General features: G+C 35.3%; 4 protein-coding genes across 5 annotated transcripts; 1 reads left to right on the forward strand and 3 right to left on the reverse strand.

Moving 5' to 3' along the window:
- Nucleotides 1–788: 788 nt before the first annotated feature.
- LOC135072541 (syntaxin-5) lies at nucleotides 789–3,680 on the reverse strand. Of its 2 annotated transcripts, XM_063966494.1 has the most exons (4): nucleotides 3,592–3,680; nucleotides 2,022–2,455; nucleotides 1,660–1,868; nucleotides 789–1,438 (listed from the first exon to the last, which is right to left on the reverse strand). In XM_063966494.1, exons 2-4 carry the CDS (start codon nucleotides 2,437–2,439, stop codon nucleotides 971–973), a joined length of 1,095 nt encoding a protein of 364 aa, XP_063822564.1. In that variant the 5' UTR covers nucleotides 2,440–2,455; nucleotides 3,592–3,680; the 3' UTR covers nucleotides 789–970. The 2 variants fall into 2 exon arrangements, with proteins under 2 accessions (XP_063822564.1, XP_063822563.1); XM_063966493.1 differs by lacking the exon at nucleotides 3,592–3,680 and having other exon boundaries at nucleotides 2,022–2,827.
- Nucleotides 3,681–5,518: 1,838 nt separating this feature from the next.
- LOC135072508 (magnesium transporter NIPA2) lies at nucleotides 5,519–7,126 on the forward strand. Its single transcript, XM_063966449.1, has 3 exons — nucleotides 5,519–6,032; nucleotides 6,115–6,257; nucleotides 6,345–7,126. The coding sequence occupies exons 1-3, from the start codon at nucleotides 5,813–5,815 to the stop codon at nucleotides 7,008–7,010; spliced, it is 1,029 nt and encodes a 342-aa protein (XP_063822519.1). The 5' UTR covers nucleotides 5,519–5,812; the 3' UTR covers nucleotides 7,011–7,126.
- Nucleotides 7,127–7,239: 113 nt separating this feature from the next.
- Nucleotides 7,240–8,466, reverse strand: LOC135072509 (uncharacterized). Its single transcript, XM_063966450.1, has one exon. It carries the CDS (start codon nucleotides 8,319–8,321, stop codon nucleotides 7,347–7,349), a length of 975 nt encoding a protein of 324 aa, XP_063822520.1. The 5' UTR covers nucleotides 8,322–8,466; the 3' UTR covers nucleotides 7,240–7,346.
- Nucleotides 8,467–9,441: 975 nt separating this feature from the next.
- LOC135072511 (ribonucleoside-diphosphate reductase large subunit) lies at nucleotides 9,442–17,134 on the reverse strand. Its single transcript, XM_063966451.1, has 5 exons — nucleotides 16,930–17,134; nucleotides 16,561–16,649; nucleotides 15,797–15,974; nucleotides 15,441–15,640; nucleotides 9,442–12,468 (listed from the first exon to the last, which is right to left on the reverse strand). Exons 1-5 carry the CDS (start codon nucleotides 16,967–16,969, stop codon nucleotides 10,582–10,584), a joined length of 2,394 nt encoding a protein of 797 aa, XP_063822521.1. The 5' UTR covers nucleotides 16,970–17,134; the 3' UTR covers nucleotides 9,442–10,581.
- Nucleotides 17,135–17,426: the final 292 nt, after the last annotated feature.

Consider the following 17,426-nt stretch of genomic DNA (forward strand, 5'->3'; position numbering starts at 1 on the left):
CGTTTTCTACCGTTTTTGATGACCATAGTTGCCCGGATTTTTACTATTCCAGCGTTGTACGGGTCTCTTAAAACTTTTTGGCCCATTTCCTAATAAGAAGAATGCTTGCAGCATCATTTAAGTGGCGAAATCTACGCGCTGCAGTCGCAGAATAACCATTTTAGTAAAATTCTCGTAAGGACAACGCGCGGTCTGTTCCCGAGAAATACTCCATAGCACCTAAATTCCCAAGAGCCAGGCTACTGATTGACATAACTAATCAAATGTAAACTTTCTTTTGAGACACCTTGTATAACAAGTGGTAGGTATCTCTGCTTCTAAGATTATTTTTTTCTTAGAAGCAGCTTCTAAGACTACGTCAACGTCAAAGATAACGTCAAACGTAATAAAAAAATACTCAGTTGCCTAGCACCCCTCTTCACGCGCGCTGTTTGATAAAGCCGTAGTAAATGTTGCCTGCTTCAGTTAAAATTAATAAAGTTCTGAGAAAGGGAGAAACGCGCGCGTCACTATGAAATAGACGTGTTGACACCACTTTCAAAACTGTAAAAACGAGACTCCCATAGATTTTGTATGGCGACACATACAAGCAAGAGTAGTCACTGTTTTGTAAAACTTATTTAACTACTTTTTTCAATTACAATGCAAACAAAAAATGACAAATAGTCTATTAATGAGGGCGCGGGCGAAGTCTCTTACGAAAGATAATAATTAAGTAAGTACATACATACACTGAGATTGATTGATAGTGGTGAAAAGTTAGGCTCCCATACAAAAAAAAGCAAATGACAGTTTAAAACAAGATACTTAATATATTATTTTTATATATCATCATAACATTATCATATTGTTGAACGAGTAGTTGTCATACTAGTAAACTCAAGTAACCATTATATTGTATCAGCCCAAAAATAACAATACATATCTACATAATATATTTGTATTGATCTAAAGCTCTTTGAGCTATATTTTATGCCATTACTACTACAAAGAATATGAAAAAAAATATTAATACACCAAAAATTTTAAACATAAGAGCTCTGTTCCCTGTTACACTCTGGAAATATTTTAGAATTTCTCTGTGACCAGCTTCTACATTCATTTCTGCTTCTTGAATATTAGCATCAATTCTACCAATAGCTTCATCTTGTTCTTTTACCATATGTGCCAATTGTTGAAAAATGCCACCAAGCTCAACTATGGTGCTCTCAATATTATGCATAGTCTCTGCTCGTTGCTGAACATATGAGTCTGTGTCATCTCTTAGAGCTAGTTGTTGTGTTTGCGCCTGGAGGCTGGTAGATGCATCTCCAAAATCAATACTAACTTCATCTTGCTGAAGCAATGTTGGCACTTCTGACACCACTGGTGCTACTCTGGAGAACTGTTCACGTCTATTGTTTTGATGCTTCAAGTTTTCAGACCTCACCTCAAGAACCTAAAAGTAATGAAAGCATTTGTTTAGATTTAATAGCATTTACAATTTTATTGGCAGATTTTTTTTAATGCCAGAATAAGTAAGAACTGTTTCCCACTCTATGCAAAGCTTAATAACATCTTGAATTAAATAAATGAACACTGTCCAATCTCCTGTTAGTGGCTACTGCTGCTTAAGGTACTTAAACCTAGATACTGTTAAAAGAAGAATTTTATTTGTACCTGCTTGAATTGACTGCTCATTGATGCTAGACGAGACTGTAATGCAACAACTACACTAGAAGAATGACTGTGCATACTGCGTCTCCCCCTGGGCATTTCTCCCAATCTAGCTATCTGTTGATTTAGAGAACTGAGGTCTCCCTTGATGATGTATGTTAACTCTTGAATTTCAGTGGGTCGATCATCAAATAATGATTTTTTTTTGGCCACTGGAAAGAAATAAAACATAGTTTTAAACAGGTGTTAATTAAAAGTTAACATTCACACTGCTTAGTCAATTAAGTAAATGTTCAATGAGGTACAGATGATTCATTAGGTATAATAAGTAAGCAATTATACAAAACAAAAATAATGCAACTTACACATAGCAAGTTTTTCCAGTTTAGTGTATGTACTTGTGATATTCTTGCTAATTACTTTAGCCATACTCATAAATTGAGAGTACGTTTCGAGAACTGCAGCTTTTCGTTCATCTCTAACAACTGGTCGGGATAACGTTCGACCCTGTAAACTGCGAACTGTGGCAATAAATTCATTGGTCCTATCTCGAGCTGCCATCACTGATTCAAATACAAACTCCTGAAGGAAATCAAATTTGTAATCTTCTTCAACAGCGGTATTCACAGATTGCGTGTTATAGTAATGGCTGGTTACAGGTGTGTACGATTTAGATTGTTGAGATCCCTTTTTGTCCAATTTATCGTATGTATCTAAATTAGTCTCTAGATCCGTAGCAGATCTATCAGTCACACCTCCGATGTTTCGACGACGAGGAAGCATTGCATTCTATGGACAACTTTACAGAGGAAATTATTAAAACCTTCCCTCATCAAATACTTGAACATTGAACAGATACAACACAACACCATACACTTCGTGAGGTAGTTAGCTCAGATTAAGGACCAAGCAAAATATTCGATTTAATTATTAGCACTTAAGCCACCTTTATTAGCATTGTTTCTGTTTTAAAAATTAGTCTTAAGGTACAAGATTTCGATTGAAAGACAGACATTGAGATTTTGTGACATTTCTGACACGTCACCAATCCTCACAACATAGATAATCACATTTCGCCAAAGATAATATAAATCTCCAAGCACGCATACGGCACACGATCGTCATGCTTCATTTACATTCCAGCTGAAGTGCAATTCGGTATCACGCTAACAAAGACGAAACAACTACTAATAAAAAGTTACACAGTTGTTGAACTACTGTTATACATCGAAGACTACTAATAAAAATATTTTTGACATAAACCTTGTATATACAACAGTGTATTAAGTTGTATGAGAAGTTACCCAAGGCTTATTCACTCTATCGACCTTGTTTAGCAGAGATAAATCACAAGATGGCCGCTTGGATTGTCAGCTGTTTAGTTTTTATCAACTTTTTATTGCTTGAAAACTTATTTTGTTGTATACCTAATTATGAACTACTAGCTTTCCGCCCGCGGCTTCGCCCGCGTGGAACTTTGTCTGTCACAGAAAAACAATATCGCGCGCGTATTTGCTCACCGTTTAGACCTACCCTGAGCCCCGATTACGGTAACTTTTAACGTCTACAATCCAGACACGCTTCTCGATTCTACGATACGATTGGTCGTTCAACAGCGTACGTCAGCTGTTTTGACCAATCGTATCGCAGAATCAGAAACGCGTCTGGATTGTAGACGTTAATAAAAGTTACCGTAATCGGGGCTCTGGACAACGACAAACATTTTAAAACCAAAATCAGCTCAATCGGCCCAGCCGTTCTCGAGTTTTAATCAGACTAACGAACATCAATTCATTTTCATTTATATAGATAGATAGATAGATAAATGTGTATTTGATATAACGATGAAGAGAACAATCAGCGTACTTTACACTTAAAATGATCTCCTTTAAAAGTCCGAAAGAACACCTTATTTCTGAAATTAAAATTACTTGCGTTTAAGAAAAAGTAGCTTTCTGTCAGCTTTTACATAAAAGCACAGGCCACAGTTGCACTCCGTTCACGTTTTAGCTTCGTTTGAACTAGCTATCCAAACGATACCGCGATTTGTTATAAAACTGAATTTCGTTCGTTGATCAATCATATTCCAGCTGAAAATCGGGGCTACGTCGTGGTCCGCGTTTTATCTGATCGTGAATCACCGTAATTGCGCAATTTTAATGTTATCTTTGGTGACTCAAAAGGCGGAGCCCGGAGCCCCAATCAGTCAGTCATCATCACATGGTCCCATGGCGCAAGTACACTATGCGGGAAATTGGCCAAGAAGTAATAGTGTGAACACCACTGCTTCGGTTACTTTCTTCTTCCCTCTCATGAAGCTACAGATAAAAATGGAGGCCACACTCCGAATACCTACTTGAAGCACAAACTAAGTATCACTATCTCGCTCTCTGTGGGCAGACTCGCTCTTTCTAAATAAACAAAAAATATAAAATTGCTCAAATTCAATGAAACCAATGTAAAATCTTTATTTCTTGACATAGGTATCATTAAAAATGATAAGTGTAATTACTGGTAAAACGTTTTAGGAAGAAATTACTGTAAAAAATGTGAAAAATGTTTACAATGATCCAATGTCGGAAATCACGAAATAAACACTTACGCGTGGAATCTTATGTCACTTCCAGGACACCACGTACTACCGCAACCACGCACTACAAAATTTTGCACCAATTCTTGTGATAAAACAATGATTATTTCCTGTAAACAATCTCAAACGAAATTAACTGCTTAATAATTTTTTTTTTTTTCTAACAGGTTTAACGGCTTCGGATAGTATCCTTACGGCCAAATCTTTAGTGAGGCATTTCTAGTACAATTTCATCCATGAGTACAAGTGCTTAACAAACAAAATACACTCGACATCAAATAAATCGCACCTCCCGCGACAAGCATTTTCAAACGTATGCATCCCCACTTCCCACCAATATTGGAATCATTTAAAAGCCTAGTTCTAACCTCCATTTCATTAAAGGAAAGGTTTTTACCCCAAAAATGTGTCTTTAGAAGGATCCAGAGTCACTTCTTCAAAAAATAGGTAGTTACGCTAGAGCCAACTTTTATGGCTATAAAACTGTTAAGTTGGGATTAATCGCTCTCCATCTGTTAAAGAGGACACGTGTGATCATTATTTGGTTTTATAACCATAAAAATTGGTCTAATTGATCCCATAGGTGGGCCCAAAGTGAGGTATTTTTTCAAGTCACATTTATGGTATATGTTAATCATTTATTAAGAAATTAAATGTGTTTTTCTTTAAGGATATTTATTGGGCTTTCAAATAACACCAATATTGTTGGGGCACCATGATTGTGTCAGAAGAAAATCGTTAAAGTTCGCGTCGCGGAAGGTGCGGTTTATTTGATGTTGAGTTTAGTAAACAACCGCCATGATGGGCCGGATTGGGCGGATGTTGCCACATGGTACCGATTACCCAGGAATTGGGATTGTAATTCCCTGATTCGCCAACACATTAAGCCTAAATGGCCGACAATTTTGTGATTTTTTATTTAACTAGGTAATCTTAGTTTCAAATATTAATTATTTATTTGTTTAACTTCTGATTTGGTTAGTGAATTGGCTATTTCGAAGAATTTACAAGGAGATTTAAATCAGAAGATAGCAATACTACAGTTCACACTAAAAAGAGAGGTAGGGGTAGGGCCGCAGAGAGCGAGATAGATATAAGTAGGTATTTGACTCAAGTTTTTGTTCCAACTCTGCTCTCCATTTTTATCTTTAGCTTCATGTTCCCTCTCGCGTGCGGTCGCGCATACTTCGGTGCGCGCGGGCATGCCGCATAGTGTACTTGCTCCTCACTTCCATCACTTTTATTTATTTTTGCTCTGCGCAGTTTTTCAAGGTGACAGCTGTCAGGCCTGTCAGTCAGCCAGCCAGCAGCTGTCCATCCAAATTAAAGTCAAGTCAGTGTAAAAGTAGTTTTTTGGATGTGAATTTATACAGAATTAATTAATTGGATGTGATTGCGATGTTTACGCCAAAGTTATAAAAATTCTTCAAGCTTCAAAATTTATTAAATTTATAAAATGTTAAGAAGTTTTTACTGAGAAAGGTAGCTACCAAATTGTTACGAGTCAAGAATTTAAACAGATAATTTAATACATATTATTATCTATGTGTTGCACAATAATTAATAATGAAGACCTCTCCTATAATAATCGATGGGAAAGACTATGACAATACTTCTTTCATTATAGGATTAGCCCTTGCAATAAGTTCTAGCTTATTTATAGGTTCAAGTTTTATCATAAAAAAGATAGCTTTAAGAAAAATTAATGCATCAGGTAATGTCAGAGCTTCAGCTGGAGGATATGGGTACCTTAAGCAATGGATGTGGTGGTTAGGTTTATTGACTAGTAAGTACTTGAATTTATCTAATTTATAGATTAAATTAATCTAAGTTTTAATATGTACATGATTGTTGTTTTGGTATTTCAGTGGGTGTTGGGGAGGCAGCAAATCTATTGGCATATGCATTTGCTCCAGCAGCTCTAGTCACCCCATTGGGTGCCTTAAGTATTATTGTGACGGCAATTCTATCATCCAGATTTCTCAATGAAAAGCTTAATGTGATTGCAAAAGTGAGTTACATTTTTATAGTAGATTAGTACTGTAACATAAATATAAAGTAATAGCATAAAGTAATTGATACTCCCTATTATTTACAGATCAGCTGCTTTCTGTGCATTATTGGATCAGTGATATTTATTTTACATTCACCCAAATCAGAAGAGGTAAAGACATTCTCAGAACTAGCAGACAAACTTTGTGACTATTTGTTCTTGATTTATGTAGCAACTATAATTGTGATGAGTCTATTTGTTAAGGTAATATTTGTTCCCAGATTTGGTAATTCTAATGTTTTAGTATATTTATTAATGTGTTCATCAGTTGGTAGTTTGACAGTGGTATTTTGTAAAGCTGTTGCCTTAGGTATAAAAGAAAGTATTCATGGCAAATTAAATGTTTTTTCCCATTTTATGTTTTGGGTGTTGTTAGCTGGGTCAATTTTTTGCATAATGGTTCAAATGAACTATTTAAATAAATCTCTCGACATATTTAATACAAGTGTTGTTACTCCTGTATACTATGTCATGTTCACAGTGTTAGTAATAATTGCTTCTGGCATTTTATTCAGAGAGTGGCATTACATGTCACCTGCGGATATTGCTGGATGCTGTTGTGGTTTTTTAGTTGTCACAACAGCTGTATTTATGCTCAACATATTCAAAGATGTACCACTTTCATTTAGGGAAATAAATATGAACCCTAGGGTTAGATGGAACTCAAATGTTGAAGAATTACCAACCAATAACTATATGTTAAACCACTAATAAAGAAAAATATGAAGTTAATGTGATTGTATTAAGATTATAGTAACTAGATTAAGATACCTTTAAACTTATTTGTTACAATAATAATTTATAATAAATGTTATGTAATCAAAATACTGAATTATTTAATTTTGTATTTGTACCTACACAATTCTTGGATTGGCTATATTGCTGTGATTCCCATAAGTATTTCAGTGAGTTACTGTGTTGGTGGCAATTAAAAATAATAAAAAGATTAAAAAGTTTATTCAACAATCTCACTAACAAACTATTTTTATACAAGCAAAATTATAGATCATCCAAAGCAAGGAATGTTTAATAGGAAAATTGTAAAAATCACAAGTACACTGTTACAGAGTGATAAATAAATGTTCTGCAAATAGGACAAGTTCTTTGATATCCATAAAGTCTTCTGCAACATTCAGCACACAAACACACATGACGACAAGGTAACGTCAACACACACTTTTGTCGTTCCTGACATATAATACACAAAGCATCTGCACTTCCATTGTCTTCATTTTCATTATTAACACTCAAATCAGAATCTCTGGTTTCAATACTCTGACCATTTGCCATATGTGCAATCACCCTCACTTCTGAATCAGTCACATAATTATAGAGTGTATAATACAAATATAATATTTTTCTTATAACTGACCAGTGAAGGTCTATCATTTGTGAAATAATCGTACTTCTAAAATGTACACAGAGACGAACTAATATGATACCACTCACAATACCAAGGAATGACTCCAGAGGCACGTCTGTCATGAAGTTGGTCAATTTTAGTAATGCCATGTAAGAATCCACAATGGCATCACACACTGCATTTTTGACAAACCCAAAACCAATTTGTAAGAGTAGTGGAACTTGTAACGGTAGGAAAGTTATAATCAGCCACAGGGTATTGCCCACAAATATGGCAGCATCTTTCAGTAAGAATAAGACTTCACTTACTACTTTCATGATTGCATCGAAAATGCTTAGAAATGTTCCAAGTACTACCCCAATCTTATAGTTGACATCATTAAACAGTAATCCCAAACAACTTAAAACATAATGAATCTGGCTGTCACAGGTATCGACAGAATGTTGAACCAAATTCGGTATATCTTCTGTAACTATTTTAAGGTTATCTTCATAAACTATTTGCAGGAGTAACGCCAAACTTGCAAAAACATTGTTTATAGCATTTGCAATGCCTGCAGCAGTCGCAACTATTAGTTTTCCTATATATGACACAATATAAAATACTTTAACAATGGTATCCGCCACTGAATTAATAATTGTTGCTATAATTGAGATCATAATTGCAACATTCTGTATTGACCTTTCAAATTGCCTCAAATGTGTAATATTTCTTTCAGTAGTAACGTTTATTAAATTGCAGGGAGGTGGTGAAACTTCGAAAAAAAACTGTTTGTTTACACCAAAGTTTTCACCCGCACGCAATGACAGGTGACTGACGTGACAGACCACAGAGTACGTGACAGACAATAATATTGGGGGCGTTTGGCAGAAAATAGAATTCTTAGCGTAAAAAAAATGGCGTTTGTTTAGCGGTAATAATATCACTGCTGAAAAAATGTATGGAAAATGTCATTATTGAAGTTAGCAAACGTGTCCTCGCTAAAAACATGATAAAGTTTTCGGCGATTGCCATGGCGATCGCGCCATATTTCTTACAATTTCTGTTTTCGGCCTAACGCCCCAATTTTTTATTATAGCCACGATAGCCGAACGGTGAAGGGGTCGGAGTGGCCGACTCGAGATCCGAAGATCGCGGGTTCGAATCCCACCGCCGCTCGACTTGTGGTGAGCCCACTCGTAGTCGTAACACAAGTTTATTTAGCTTAACACGAGGGGTTAATGGGACTATTAGTAATTTGGGCAATACAAATTGCTAATTTAATAATCTTAAAAAAAAATGTCATCATCGATCAGCACCCGCGCAAAACATTACCCGCACTCTTGATAGCAGGATAGATCAAAAAGTAATAGGTACACTGAAGGTTTATTAAGGACTAGCTTTTGCCAATGACTTGCCCGCGGCTTCACCCGCGTGAAATTTAGTTTGTCCTTAGAGTTTGTCACAGATCGTCATAAATTATCTATACTAATATTAAAAATGCGAGATGCCGGTATCACAAAGTCCTTTCCTATCCCCATACTTTCACCCTAAGAGAACGGACTAGGTAGTTGTGAATTTAACCGCAAGAAAGAACCGCAAGTACAATAATAAAAAATAATTAATTTTTGTTTCAGTATGTACTATCGCCAACAGTGTTAATTGCCTATTGAAAGTCATGTCATCTCGTTCTATCGCAAAGAATCGCCATTTGATTAGAGCGAGAGCAAAAACGGAAACGGATAGTTAACAGTGTGGGAGTTTGTACATACATGGGAATCAATTTTATAAATAAAACAATTTATTTTTATTTAAAATTGACATATTTATTTTGTTTTACATAATAAAGCATAATTAAGATTGAAGACATTTTCACGGAAGAAGACCTATTGCCTTATTAGCATTAATTAATAATAATCTACCCTCAGCGCGGTGCTTCTATCGTGAAAAAATATCTCTGCATTGACAAAACACATATAAATTACGATTAAATCTGCTCCGCTCAATTATTATTAGATATTTTACTAAAGGATAGACTATACAGGGTGTTAGGTATATGGGTATATGAGCCGACATTAGCCCATGTTAACATGGTCATATAAATGGTATGATGAAGTCAGAAAATTGATATCTTCATTTTAATTATTTTAATTTTCATACAAATCGGATTTTATCAAATTTATTTTGTATGGAGATTAAAAAAAATAAAATGATGATATCAAATTTCTGACTTCACCATACCATTTATATGCCCATGTTAACATGGGCTAGTGTCGGCTCATATACCCATTTACCTAACACCCTGTATATGAAACATGAGGATAAACTAAGCGCCGCTGCGTCTTTACGTAAAAGCTGACAGAAAGTAACTTTTTCTCAAACGCTTCACGAAAATTTGCTGTTTAAGTAATTTTAGTTTAAAAAAATTGTTATTTCGTCTTTGTTAGCGCGTGAACTTTACCGCGATACCGAATTGCATATAAGCTGAAATTAAACTGGACCGGAAGTCGGGCGCGACTGGAGATCAAACGCAAATGAATCGGAGACATTACAAATTCATGGGGCTTAGTGTGAGTTTACATCAAACGAATTCGATATCGAGTGCGTCAAAAAATCTATGAAGATTTTAGTTTTTGAAAGTATCCGCTAGGGACGCTCTACAATCCGTCATACATATGTAATTTTTTGACGCACTCGATATCAAATACGTTTGATGTAAACTCACACCCTGATGATGACCCATTACACCCCATAGTTTTCATATAGTCGATCCTCAAGTAACTTTTGCTCTCCCAAGATAGATATTAGTGATCCATTTTAAAAAGTGGCACAATGACCAAAAACTTAAATACTAGTACTAATTGATATCGTTAAAACTTAGCCAACTGTGATTTAATCTTATTTCAATTTACGTTACTAATGCATGTAAAAGCGACAAAATTATGATCCACAACTTAAACATTCGTCTTTGTTTTGCAAGGAGCAAGTAATTGCTGCCATATTTTCATCTATTTCAGGCTTACCATTTTGTGCTGTATTCTTAACTTTAGCTTTGTCAACAGTAAATTGAATGGCATTTGCAGCGGGTTTCGTTCGCAAATAGTACATGCCGGTTTTGAGCCCCAATTTCCATGCATAAAAATGTATAGATGTTAATTTTCCATAATTTGGCTTAGCAACATGTATATTAAATGACTGACTCTGATCGATGAATGCACCTCTATCTGCAGCCATCTGAATTGTTGTTTTTACAGATATCTCCCAAACTGTTTTATATAAATCTCGAATGTCTTTGGGAATAGCTTCTATTTCTTGAATAGATCCATTGTTATGAATAATTAAATTCTTCATATCTTCATCCCACAATTCAGCCTCAGTTAAATCACGTAGTAAATGATGATTAACAACTTGAAATTCTCCAGACAACACTCTTCTTTGATATATGTTGGATGTAAAGGGTTCGAAAGATTCATTATTGCCAAGGATTTGAGCAGTAGATGCTGTTGGCATTGGAGCTAATAGCAATGAATTTCTGAGACCATGTTTCGCAATTTTATCTTTAAGTGACGACCAATCCCAAAGGTCAGAAGGCGTTTTATCCCACATATCATATTGTAATATGCCTTGGCTGGCAGGACTTCCTGAATAGGTTTCATAAACTCCATGTTTCTCAGCTAATTCGCAACTAGCTTCTAAGGCTCCGTAGTAAATAGTTTCAAATATTTGTTGATTTAACTTAATGGCTTTTTCACTTTCGTATGGAATGCGCATCAAAACAAAAGCATCAGCTAACCCTTGAACACCTATACCGATAGGCCTGTGCCTCATATTAGATTTTCTTGCCTCTGGGACAGGATAAAAGTTGACATCTATAATTTTATTCAAATTTTGGGTAATGGTTTTTGTAACTTCTTTTAATTTCATAAAATCATATGTTTTATCATCATTCACAAACATGTTTAATGCAATTGAAGCCAGGTTACATACTGCTATTTCATCTGCTGATGTATATTCCACGATTTCTGTACATAAATTGCTGCATTTGATGGTTCCCAAGTTCTTTTGATTACTTTTTCTGTTGCATGCATCTTTGTACAGCATATATGGGGTTCCCGTCTCGACTTGTGCCTCAATAATGGCCTTCCACAAAATTTGAGCTTTTACTTGTTTCATGAATCGTTTTTCTTGTTCATATTTTGTGTATAATGTTTCGAATTCCTCTCCCCAACAATCGGCTAAGCCAGGACAGTCATGTGGACACATCAGACTCCAATCTTCATTTTTTTCTACTCTCTTCATGAATAAATCTGGTATCCACAAAGCGTAAAATAGTTCCCTAGCACGTGTTTCTTCCTTTCCAGTATTCTTTTTCAAGTCTAAAAATTCGAATATGTCTGCGTGCCACGGTTCTAAGTACACAGCAAAAGCACCAGGACGTTTGTTACCACCCTGATCGACGTACCGAGCAGTGTTGTTGTAAACTCTAAGCATCGGAACAAGTCCGTTTGACACACCATTTGTTCCAGCAATATATGATCCTTTTGCCCTTATACAGTGAACATGAACTCCAATACCACCAGCAGATTTCGATATTAAAGCACACTGTTTCAAAGTATCATAGATTCCTTCAATGCTATCATCTCTCATGGCTACAAGGAAACAAGAAGACAACTGAGGACGAGGTGTCGCAGCAGCGAACAAAGTAGGGCTTGCATGGGTGAAATATTTTTCCGACAGTAAATTATAAGTGTTTATAGTGGCATCGATGTCTTCACCGTGAATACCAATAGCACATCTCATCAGCATATGTTGTGGTCGTTCAGCTACCTGAAAAAGAAATTCCAAAATAAATCAAGTTTTATGTCTAGGAAACTGGACTTAATTTGCTTAGCCCTAATTAGTAGGTAATTCAGCAAAAACTTGCAGATGCTGCTGTGATTACTTGCTCAGTGGATGCTGCGACGATTTTAGTACAGTATGTTACTTAAATGTTTTGCATATTTCCTAATAAACTTGGGGGAATTATTGTCTTTCTATTTATCAGTATGATTATTTTTAGGAGCGACTCGGTAAATCGATTTACGTAAAGTATTTTTTTTTTTCATATTTAATTATTTTCATCAGCTGCATGCGGTTTCAAAATCACTGCGTGTGCCATACATTTAGACTAAGCGCAGACCACCGATTTTTAGTTGGCCGATAGTTGGGCCCGATTTTAATTTGTACTAGCGGCCGCCCGGCCGGCCGGACTTCGTACGCGTGGATCCTGTTTTACCCCCTTTTCCCGAATTTTCTTTGCTATAAACCTCACGGAGCCCGAGACCTTTCCAACGAATGCAAAACTGTGGAAATCGGTTCGTGCGTTCTGGAGTTATAGCGTCAGGGAGGAAAACCCGACTTATTTTTATATAGTAGATGAAGAATCGGTCAAATGAAATCGGTGTAATGTGCGCACTTCCATACATGCCCATACTGATCAACTGCCCGACCCATGTGCCCGACTAAACTATCGGCCGACGAAAAATCGATGGTTTGCGCCTAGGCTAACTTTGTTAAAAATACGTCAGTTAACTGTAACTGCAAAGTTTATTAGACATTATGGTGCGCGAAAATAAGCCTTAAAGGCTTCCACAGACCAAACGCGGGTCAGAAGCAGTGCGGGTCAGTTGTAGCGCGGCTGAGGCACACTGAAAGCAGGCCAGTTTCAAAGCAGTTGCAACGCGGGCGGTTGTCAAAAATTTAAATATTCGAAAACCGCTTTCAACGCGCTGCTACCGCCCTGCGTCCGGTGTGTCATGCCAGTCATGCCAACAACAGCCAACAGCGCGGGTCCGCGCTCGCGCCGCTTCTGTCCCGCACCCGCGCCGCCTCGTTTGTCGTTCGGCAGTTGCAGTGCGGCGCAGTTGGAGCGCGGGCCCGCGTTCAAATTTGGTGTGACACACTTCAAAGAGTTTCTTGTATTACAACTTGCGCGGGCCCGCACTCAAACTGCGCTGCTACTGCCCCGCGTTTGGTCTGTGGAAGCCTTAAAACTTAAGAATCACCCGTGGCACCAGCACCTGCGACAGTATCTTAAAAATTTTTTTTTTTTTCGAAAAATACTTCATAAATTAAACATTTTGACATCACTAACTGTTTGCAAAATCACCCTATGAGTGTTTCTTTAAGACTAGGTGATAGGTACTTAAAATAAAGATGATGAAGGTGGTCTCTTGAGTTACTGACTTTATCGCGAATTATTATCTTATTAAGTGTGAATATCTATGTATAGTATAATCATGAATTCTATTTGTCTATGGAAAAATCTTATCTATACAGTGAGAGTCACGTTAAAGTGTACATATGAAAATAGATGAAACTAGACCTATTTTTATCGACAAAAAAGAGGTCAAAAAATATTTGAGATTTTTTTTAATTTTTAATAGATTTTTTTTTCTTCCAATTACTTATTGTAAAGAAAACGTAGCTAATAACTTTTAACCGCTTAGAGGTATATCCTTAAAAATAAAAACAGTAATAATGCTAAATAACAGGCAATACTAAAAAAATACATAAGATACACAAAAAAGCCCAACAAATAATAAAAAATGACACTTTTTGAAAAAAAATCTGCTTTTAAATTCGTGTTTTTTTGGTTATTTGATAAATTTCTCCAAAAAATGCCCCTATAACCAGTGGTTTTTATTACTTTGTATTATTCTCTATCGTATTACCTTCGTAAAACCAAAAATCGCATGTCTCTATCCCTATCACAATGTTTGCAATGATCGTTTGAATTAAGCCTCTCCGAGCGCGCTATTCAACCCTTCGTTAACAACGAAACTAAAAATGGCTCTAGATTTGTAATTTTGATAAAGACAAGTTAGATTTCAAATAAAATCAAAAGATTTTGAAGTAAAATAAGCATTTTAGTTAAAATTAAAATTGTCTCTACCTGTAGCGGAGAATAATGTTGTGGAAGGCCTTTGTTCAAACGATCATAGCAAATGTTGTGGTAGGGATAGAGACATGCGATTTTTGGTTTTACAAAGATAATACTATAGAGAATAATACAAAGTAATAAAAACCACCTGTTATAGGGGCAATTTTTGGAGAAATTTATCAAATAACCAAAAAATCACGAATTTAAAAGCAGATTTTATTCAAAAAGTATCATTTTTTATTATTTGTTGGCATTTTTTGTGTAATTTATGTATTTTTTTAGTATCGCCTCTTATTTAACTTTATTACTGTTTTTATTTTATCAGGATATACCGCTTAGTTTAAAAGTTATTACGTTTTCTTTACAATAAATAATGGGAAGAAAAAAAATTGTAAAAAAAAAAAATTTGACCTCTTTTTTGTCAATAGTTTCATCTATTTTCATATGTACACTTTAACGTGACTCACACTGTATACCAATGTGGAAAGGGAATATTTATAATTTCAGGGAATAAATGTGTAAAGAAAAGAAGGGAAAGTAAGGAAACTTTCGTAAACAAGTTACACTGCCAAGAATTTTGACATTGATATAATTAATTAGCTAGTTGAATAAGTTTATACAGCTGAGTTGCACCACCAAACTTTAACTGATATGTTATACACGGTAGCATAGCATCATAAATCATCAAGTAACAAAGAAAAATGTAGTCTGATGTGCTGTTGACTTACTTATATATTTTTTATTATTGTATGAAAATAAACTCTTACCAAAGCTTGGCATCATGAACTACTAAGGCAACTAAAACTTTACCTGTAAAATTTAAAATAGTTTCTTGCTGATAATAAAGTAACACCAGATTATTTTAGCTGTTAGTTACCTTATTATTTATCTTCAATAGATAAGACCGTTCTAAAGTTTTGAAGCCGAAGTAGTTGTATTTAAAATCTCTGTCATATACAATAGCCGAATCCAATCTTTCCTTGTTTTTCATAATGATGTCATAGTGAAAATCCGATATCATAGGAGCTCTTTTTTTTGTATGTGGATTTACAATGTTGTATAAATCTGTCATTACATCTACAAAAAAGAACATAAATGTTATACAGACCATCATGAGTATCAGATAAACATATACATATAAGGGCCCTTACACATTGTGATTTTTTGCAGCAATATTTAAAAGCATATTCTTTGCTGTCATAGGCTAACAATTTTCTAATGAATTAAACTAACCTGAAAAGTGTTTTTTTGTTTCTTTGTGCAAGTTAGATATAGCTAAACGTGCAGCTAACAGGGCATAATCTGGGTGATCCGTAGTCATTGTTGCTGCAGTTTCAGCAGCTAAGTTGTCTAATTCAACGGTGGTTACCCCGGAATATATTCCATTAATGACTTTTAATGTTATGGATACCTGTAAAACAAAAAGTTCATTTTGTTCAAGATAAAAACCTGGGAACTTTTAAGTAGAGAAACAAGGGTTAAAATCTTATAAAAAAACCTGGAAACTAGGCTGCTTTATGTTTGGAAAATCTTGAATCTGCAATCTTTTATAAGCATTTTAGATGTTTTATAAGCATTGTATAAAAAATCAAGGGGAAAAACAAAAGGAAGCTAAGTACTGCCTGAATGATTGCAGCAGTTATAATTTCGCTATTTTATCTCACATTCAGGTATAACATGGGGATTCCCCAGCTCGTGGGGTTTATATGATGAATAGTAAAGGCTTTTGTTCCCATATCATAAATGTTGTATAGGTAGGTATTGCTATATTTTATGATACAACTAGCTGTGCCTGTGACTTTGTACCTGTCTAATCATCGTTATCTAATTAAGTCAGATTATAGGCTGACAAGAGTTCACAATTTTATGGTCATATACAAACTACTATGTGACTTCATAATTAGGGAATATGCATCAGGAATAAAGTTTATAAAAGATTCTTATAAGTATTACTTTGCATTCAGTGAAATCAGACTTGATATAAAAGAAATACTCACAGGATCCACAAAATCCATATTTAATCCATAGCAAAGCTTTTTGATTCTTGATGTAATCTTGTCTATATGAACCTCCTCCATTCTACCTCCTGAAAATTAGATTTTACATTTTGTTGTTTCTAACCACTATTAATCTAAAACACTTCTTTAAACTCACTCAGAATTATATTATGTCCGGTTTCGGGCTATACAAAATACAAATAGAACCCACTTTTTATTTCTGGCCCCGTAGGTAATCATTAAAGTTATTATGCTTGTAACGGATTGAAGTCAAGTAAAAAGTGGTTTAGATAATATTTTAATGAAATTTTCTACAGTTATAAGTAGTAACAAAAAACTATTTCATTTGGTTACATCAGCTTTGCTTACCTCTCTTCAGAACGTAAAGTTTATTTGTCTTTCCCACCATAATTATAACGTGTCAATTACTTGAATACTTTATAATTAAACTTAAATCAAATGCAAGCGTCTTTTTCCAGGAACAAAGCCTAGAAGACAAGATTTCAATCCAGTTCGTCGAGCACCTGCTGTTCTTCTTTGGTTCCGCCGTCGGATTGACATTAAAATAAGCGGGAAAAATTACCGAACTCAACCAATGGGAGCGTTTGGGCGAAAATAGAATTTGTTAAAAAAATGTTAGGAAAATGGCGATCGCCATGGCGCCACATAAAGGAATTAACGACAATTCCTCTATGCGGCGCCATGGCAACCGCCGAAAACTTTAGCATGTTTTCGGCGAGGACATTGACGTTTTCCCTTTTTTTAGCAGTGATAGCACATAAAATATAGGTCTACCAGAATCTCATGGCAAACGAAAATATTGGAAAAGTGTGTTTTTCATATGGCAATTGTCTATGGCTTTATTG

This window comes from Ostrinia nubilalis, chromosome 6 (assembly GCF_963855985.1).
Source record: "Ostrinia nubilalis chromosome 6, ilOstNubi1.1, whole genome shotgun sequence".
Classification (NCBI taxonomy): Eukaryota; Metazoa; Arthropoda; class Insecta; order Lepidoptera; family Crambidae; genus Ostrinia; species Ostrinia nubilalis.